This window comes from Neocloeon triangulifer, unplaced genomic scaffold (genome assembly GCF_031216515.1).
Source record: "Neocloeon triangulifer isolate White Clay Creek 2 clone unplaced genomic scaffold, ASM3121651v1 ptg000011l, whole genome shotgun sequence".
Taxonomy (NCBI): domain Eukaryota; kingdom Metazoa; phylum Arthropoda; class Insecta; order Ephemeroptera; family Baetidae; genus Neocloeon; species Neocloeon triangulifer.
Window position 1 is genome coordinate 4,255,900 of NW_026775553.1, and position 7,620 is coordinate 4,263,519.

A 7,620-nucleotide genomic window follows, 5' to 3' on the forward strand; every position below is an offset into this window, starting at 1 on the left:
ACGATGATCAAGTGCGAAAACGAGGCCCCTTCCTACTTCCTTTCGAGCCGCTCAGATTCACAAAATTTATAACCTGGCGAAAAAGCAATATCACAAATTGCTCGGGTTCTCAGATATTTTCACGCCGCTTTTAGAAACATCCAGGATACATCCAATATTTTTCTATCAGTCTGTAGAGGAAAAGTAACTTTTTCCGCACAAATAAATCGATTTTTGTGGCTCATATTGGAGATATAATCCTTTGTAAGTTAAAATTCTTCAAAAATTTAAAAAAAACTAAGATTTGTATATTATTGCATCATTTTGATTGACTTAATTTGGAAGCTCAATTTTATTCAGGAATTATTTTCTTCTTCAAAAACCAATGCTAATTTATCATATCTGTTTTTTTTAAGCGAATTAAAATTATACAAGAACTTCCATTACTAAAATAGAAAAGTTATTCGTTGATTCCTTCTTTAATTTAAATTCCCTTTTCTTTTTTTGCTGCTAAAAGTTTTATAGTGGAGGAGAGGGTGTAAATTTTAATTAAAAGAGCACTAACCTTTCAAATTAGGAGGAAGTCGTAAAGTGTCTTTAAGATTAAATTACACGTCTTGCCAGAGCGAAACTTACTTTTTCTTTCTTTTCTTCTTTCCATTAATGATGCTTAACGACCGTTAATTCAGGGCCATAGCGCCTGCCATTAATCTGGCTATGCAACCTGCGTGGCCGACGGGTCGTGCGGAGCAGCATCGTCCGCCCACACAGGCCAACGAGTGGTCATTAAAGCGGAAGCCGACGCAATAATGCGATATTTCCTGAGCGCAGACAATTGAGTTGCACGGAGAGTGAAACTTTGAAGCTACGGGGTCATTGCAGCGTCCCTTCGCCGTTTAATTGAGTCAGTCAGACGGATTCTTGCCTTCCAGGAGAGAAGCTGGAAGGTTATTAATTTCGCCTGCCAGCAAGCGCTCTTTTCTTCCTTGAAGTAAAAATAGAAAAATGCAAACAAATTCCAGGTTATATTTTGGATGCAAAAACTTTTCTTATGCCTTATTATTTTGATATAAAATAAATCTAATGATTATTATGGATTATAATTTACGTATATTTTTAAATTATAAAAGACATTATTATTATAATAGCTTAACTAAAGAAGCTGAAATTTTTTTCAAAGTATATTTCCTTCAAAACCAAGATTGATTTTCATTGAATTAATTAATTGTCAGATTTTCTATCCAATTAAAATAATACAATTAGCTTTATAATTAACATTTGTTCAAATTTTTAATCACTTTATTTTGTTATAACAAATCCTTAAATCTCTCTCATTTCCAAGAGCTGAGTTTTTTCAGTAGTTGGCATAAACTTTCAAACATGATATTATATAACTGATAAGTCTCAAGATTAATATTTTTTATTAATATGTTTACTCTGTTTTTATTTCAATCTGACTTCAAATAATTGAGTTTGCTTTAAGAAAGATATAAAATTAATTGGATTTTCTGTGTTAATAGTCAGGATAGTTAAATTTCATCTTTTTTTCTGCAAAATAATTTCCCAATCATATCGATTCCTGCGCGTGCACATCCAACTCAACATAAAATTCCTTTTAATCGGGGACCAGAGATGAAGACACCAGGAAATGAGCAGGGTTTGGTGGCGCAATAATCCATTTGCTTTTATTCCTTTCGGCGGAATTCGCACGGCCATTATTTTTTATTCGGCAAAAGGCACGTGTTGAGAGCGCGAAAGGTGGAAATTAATTTGCGCCTGTAGGGAATTTCGCTCTCGCTGAACTGAGAGACCGCAAGACAACGCGCGTTGCGCGAGGCAGCGTTGGAAATCATTTGCGGTGGCACAGCCGGATCTGACACTCTGAGGTCAAGTGCCCCCGAGCCGCCCGCCTGCCCGCCCGGCGAACCAATTTAAACTTGAAATATACGTCTCGTTGGGGCTAGGCGCGGTGATTTGCTGAATCTGGGAGAAAATTAGACGGGCCTCTTCATTGTATAGATCTGCTCGAAAACCGAGACCAACAAATTAAATTAATGGCACCACAAATCAAAGTCAGGGAATTGCGTGACTCGGTTTGGTTCAATATAATGGTCCCGTCACTAACACACAGCACACACGGTATTGTATTTCTATAAATTTTAGTGCTTAATTACTCGAGATTTCTTTACCTATATTTGCTGCATGTAGAAAATTTCATTTAATTAATAATTTAAACTTGCTCCCGGCTTTGAAAGTAAAAAGTAATTAATTTGTTTGAAGAAGTGGACACTCAAGGAGATGATCATGGAATTAAAGAAGTCGGGCTTATCCTCGCTGTAAAAAAATTGTTTTTTGATAAAAACAATTTTTTACAACGAGCCCGACTTCTTCATTTCCAGTAATTAATTTATAATATATAAATTCTTAAATTTTTGTTTAATTTGCAGTTCTCTGTCTTGTGGAAATCTGAATAATGTTATAATGCAGAGAAATTTTATATATTGCTGGGTACTTACTGCATTTTACAATGAGGCTTTGCATCTTTAGGTTTCAATTAAAAAGTATAAATATTTTCCATGAATTTAACTTTTTCGTTTATTTAAAAAAAAAACATTTTATGAGTATAAAAGCAGTAAACTTAAATTTCAATTTTACCGAATGAATTTCTGAGTATTTTCTTTTTTAAACTCTCCAGTTGTCGTTTTTGAATCGAGTGTTTTATTGCTAGTCCGTGACGTTTTTTATTATTCAATAAAGTCAAATTCAACATCTCCGCTGGTCTGCTCGAGAATCCATGAGCGATAGGGCGCGACGTCAGTGAAGACGGCCGGAAAGTCACTCTTGCACTTCATGTTCTTGCCCACGATCTCGCTCACGATTCCCCGCACGTAGAAGCGGCCGCCGTCCTTTAGCACCAACGCGGCCCCGCTGTCGCCGTTGCACGGACTCCGGCCCTCTGTAAATTTTTTCCGCCACCAAAATAAGGTGATTTATAAATAAACAAGGCGATCAAACTGACCGTTGATGTAGCCGGCGCACAGGGTGCTGGAGGTCAACTTGGTTGAGTAATAACTCTGCTGGTTCTCAATTTTTTTGCACCGCTCGCGCGCCAAAATGGGCACGTCCAGTTTCTGCAGCTTGTCCGCGTCTTCATAGCCCTCAATCAAACCCCAGCCGGCCAGCTTTTCGTTATAATTTGAATTATTTGAATTAATTTTTATTATTTCGATTCGTACCGAAGCGTTTTTGTTGACCACCAGAGCCTCGTTGCTGCTTTTATACCAAATGCAAATCGGGACAATCGTTTGGGAGAATTCCGCCGCCGAACTCAATCGGAGCAAGGCAATGTCGTTTCTGTTCGACACCGTGTCGTATCTGGTGTGCGGAATTACCCTACTAACCTTAAAGAAGAAAAAATTTTTAGAACATATTTTTTTTCTGCAAAACGATTAGAATATGATTTTCGCCAAATTTGCTTTTAAAGTGTTCATAAACGGAAGCCATTTTTTAATATTGCTATGAAAAATAATGTTGAAACTTTGGCAATGTTAGTCTTCCTGAGACAATTTTTAAAAAACATGCCCGAAATCGTCCTGCAAAATTCAAATAATGTCCGATAATGTCTACCGTGCTGGGATTTCTTTCATTTTCTTTATTTACCACCCTTCCAAATTTAATTTCTTTTTCAATATTCTGATAGCTGGAATAAGATTTCGTGGTTGTTTTGGTTTATATTTTTGACTTGTCGCCATTTTTTTCCCAAAAAAAAATGTGAATATTTCATTAAATATTGGCCCAAAATTAGTTTTTAGAACATCTTTTGAATCCTTTATTGAAAGCCAATCTTCATTCAAATTTTCCTTTTTAGCAGTCACAACCCTTGAAATTAATTTGGTACTCACAGAGAGGCTCTGCACGCCAGTGTCGGGCGTCCATCCAAGGGAAATCCTCTCCTTGCCGAGGTAAACGACGAAATCGTTTTCGGTCAGACGCGTATTGCTCTCGAACACACAGTGTGCGGCTTTAACAACAACAATTAGTCGGTTTCATGTGTCGCACGGTGCGAAATTCGCAATGCATACCTGTCATGACAAAGTGCGTGGAAATCAATGAGCCCGTGCACGCGTGCGTGATGGAGAAGGGCGGGAAGCGGGTCGTGCGGAACAAAGCGGCCGACCAGGGGTAATCCCTGAGCGGCGCGTCCTCGCCGCTGACAATCAGCCGCGTGCCCAGGTTTGCGTTCACCACGCCGCACCGCGCAAAGCTCTGGTAATCTGCAAACGCAAGACGTAAATTCAATAGACTGAGAGACACAGCGCAAACCTGCTCCATTGAACATTAATCAACCGGAAAATGCAATAGGGGTGATTTCACCAAATTATAAAATAAATAGAATTTGTGTTTGATCTAAAGCAACGGTCAAAGTTTGATTTGGCATTTAGTTGCAAATAATGTTTATTGATCTATCACAAGAGACAATCACTGCCTTTAACTAAATACATCAATCATAACTTATCTTCATATGCACAATTATGTTACAAGAGTGTGGAAAACTTTGAAAATTAAAATTTTAAATGATTCGCATTATTTTCTTACTATAAGAGACGAAATTAAAGCAAAAAAGAGAATTTCATAAATACTTTTGGGCTTGACGATGGAAGTGGGCAGGAGTTCGGCGAGTTTGACGTCACTGCGCGTGGTGACGAAGTCGGTGTAGAGGGCCACGTCGGTGAAGCTGATGAACCTGTTCCTGCGGCACTCGTCCGCAGCCCCGCCGGTGACCTTGCCCTTGCCATTCGCTTTGAAGCCGGCGTTGTACAGCCCCCTGAGGAACCATCGCTCGCCCACTTTGAATTGCATGGGCGCGCCGAACCCTTTCAGACACGTGCTCTCGCCATCTGCAATGCAAATACACACGCACTCTTTTATAAAACAAAAAGTCCCCTGCTCGCTGCGCTTGCCTTTGTACGCCAGGCAGATGTTGGAGTTTTCGAAAACGTCTCTGAACGACGGCGGCGCGCTCTCTCTGCACGCGGCCGCGTCCTCCACCCGGAAGTTGCCCAGGACCGTTTTATTCAAAGACCACTCCTTGCCAACAACCTGTAGTAAATATTTAAAAAATAAAAATGTGACAAATGTGAATTTTGTTGATACTTTAAATTTGAGAAGATGCGAAAATTCCAAAGGATAAATTTTTATTTCAAATATTCATTCATGGCAAATACTTTTAAAATTAAATTGCTACTAAAAATGAAGTTAAAGAATATCAATAAATAATTATCTCTTTTTGCCCGAAATGAACATTCACTGTAATATCCAATTACCTGTAGTTTTAAAGCTTTAATATCCCATCAACAAATAAATCTTTTTTCATAATTAAAAAAAGCGTAAATTTATGGCTAAATATATATGCAAATTTTATATTATTCTAGTACTTTGAGAAAAATTTTAAGCTTTTTTTTGCATGGAATATAAGTTTTTCTAAACGATTTCTCATTGCTCGAGCTAAAAATCAACAATATTTTACTTCACCATACACATGGGTGGATTTAAAATTTTGGTCATTCAATTAATATTGCCAGATGATATCTCTAAAATTTAAATCAGTCATAGATTAATTTTATGTGGACTTCACTGTTCAATCTATATCTCATATTCTCTCATATTATCCCTATAAATATACAAAATTTCCTATCCATTTTAATTAAAAAGTATTTTTCCTCACCGTAGCGACGCCGTTGTTTTCGGCAATGAGCGATCCGTCGGTTTTGATTTTCTTGTTCCAGAGACAAACGGGCAAAACGCCGTTTTTCAAGAGGTCGCTGTTGAAGGTGAGCACGGCCAAGTTCGCTCTCAGGGAGGACAATTCATATCTTGGATGCACGTCGACTTTCACCGGCTGAAATACGTTTTCGCTTAAAACAACACAATTTAAAAAAAAAGTGCGGAGTTGTTACGCTGAGGCCGCCGGCAGTAAAGTTGCTCTTGGCGAAAGTCACTCGGATTTTCGCCGGCTCCGCTCCAGACACGCAAAAGGCGGCTGAGAATTTTTATTGATATTGGGCAGAGCGAGAAATAATGAGGAGAACCTGTCAGAATGCACTTGTTGGAGATGACGGTGCCGAAGCAGTGGCGTTTGTGGTTCAGCAGGTGGGTCTCGTCGTCCGCCTCGATTTTGGCCAACCACGAGTAGTCGCCGAAGCGCCAAAGGCCGCATTCCGAGTGACTCAAATTGTCCGCAAATTCAAACTCTGTAAATTCAATCAAGTAAAAATAAAAATTATTCAAAATTTAAAAATTAACGGACTTGGAGCTATTAATGAGCGTCTGTTCTGCGGAGACCCTACACAGCTCGCAACGACCAGAGCCAATACAAAAATCTGAAAAATTTAAAATTTAGGATTGAATTTTGAATTAAAAAAGCGCATACCTCCATCGTCCCCAACAACGTGAGCATCTCTGCCGGACGAGATAAACAAAGATGCAAGCCAATAATTATTATCCAAGCAGTGTTGCCAGCCGAGAGAGAGATTCGATTTTTGCTTAACTTGTCAGTTATACTTTATAATTAGGTTTTGAATTTAAAAACTATGTTTTTTTTATAACAATTTGATCGGTTAGTTGAAATTTGATTCCAATGGCCAGTTTTAGAAATCAAAGCTGAAATTAACAAACTGTGTTCAAAATTTGCAACCACGTGTAGTTGTGACGTCTCTCGTCGTGGGTCACGCCGAGCTCGAAGGTCAGACGCTCTTGTTTTGCTTCTCAAATAAACACATCTCGCTTTCCTCATCAGCAAGGTTGCTTCGGTATCACGTGGTATCATCGATGAAGCCATGCAAATTAGGCTCTGTAATTTTGTTTAATGAAACTTTTTTATTTTTTTTTATGTTCTTTTATAATTTTAAAGATTTATTTTGTATTCTGTTATAAATTTAACTCTAGTTCGATATATAAAGCGATAATTAAATGAATAATCAAGGATCTTCTAAAATAAAATACTATTATGAATTTTTATATAATTTGGGGAATTTTCAGTCAAAACTGATTTTCACCTCTAAATAAAGTGATTCTGCTTAGCGGGTTAATAAGCCTCTGACTTTTTGTGGGCGGCACTAGACGTGAGTGACAGGAGTCGCAGTTGGGCACAACAGCCTCTCAATTGCGGTAACGAGCTTGCAGGCGCCGCATCATTAGCGAGAAAGCAGTTCAGTGTGGCTGCCTGTTCTGAGGCCATCAATCCTATTATCAATCGATCCCAGTCGTAATGTGCGATAAATGCACACCCATTTGCTGGAATCTCTTCTTATATCGAGTCTCAATTAAACGCTATCGCGCTCAATTCCCCTCCATAAAATTTCATCTCTCTTAAATAAAACTAAATTGAGTGATACTTATCAGACGAAGCCAATGATTTCAAGTTTGTGTCAGATTTAGGATTAAAATTTGTATCTTGAAAATTAATTCAGTAAAATAAAACTAGACTGTTTTCAACATTTAATGATAATATTTTGAAGAGCTCAAAATAGAAACATACAAGGAAAAGAACAGTCATTAATTGTAACCTACAAGAAGATAAAAATAGTTATGCAGCGAGACTGTTTATTTGATTTGAAACAGGAAACTGTACATGGTCGCAGA

General features: G+C 38.0%; 1 protein-coding gene across 1 annotated transcript; it reads right to left on the bottom strand.

The window, feature by feature from the left end:
* Positions 1–2,674: 2,674 nt before the first annotated feature.
* Positions 2,675–7,192, bottom strand: LOC132195894 (transmembrane protease serine 13-like). Its single transcript, XM_059618183.1, has 13 exons — positions 7,035–7,192; positions 6,410–6,829; positions 6,287–6,359; positions 6,069–6,230; positions 5,937–6,019; positions 5,705–5,878; positions 4,941–5,079; positions 4,620–4,877; positions 4,062–4,253; positions 3,882–4,000; positions 3,216–3,380; positions 2,999–3,161; positions 2,675–2,935 (listed from the first exon to the last, which is right to left on the bottom strand). The coding sequence occupies exons 2-13, from the start codon at positions 6,434–6,436 to the stop codon at positions 2,724–2,726; spliced, it is 1,767 nt and encodes a 588-aa protein (XP_059474166.1). The 5' UTR covers positions 6,437–6,829; positions 7,035–7,192; the 3' UTR covers positions 2,675–2,723.
* Between the last annotated feature and the right edge of the window lie 428 nt (positions 7,193–7,620).

Excerpts from the sequence above, each read along its gene's own strand:
- LOC132195894 (XM_059618183.1), bottom strand. The coding sequence starts at position 6,436 with ATGCTCACGTTGTTGGGGACGATGGAG. Across the intron at positions 6,020-6,068 it reads CAACAAGTGCATTCTGACAG|CCGCCTTTTGCGTGTCTGGA; the intron begins GTTCTCCTCATT and ends AAAAATTCTCAG. Across the intron at positions 4,254-4,619 it reads TTCCATCGTCAAGCCCAAAA|ATTACCAGAGCTTTGCGCGG; the intron begins GTATTTATGAAA and ends TTGCGTTTGCAG.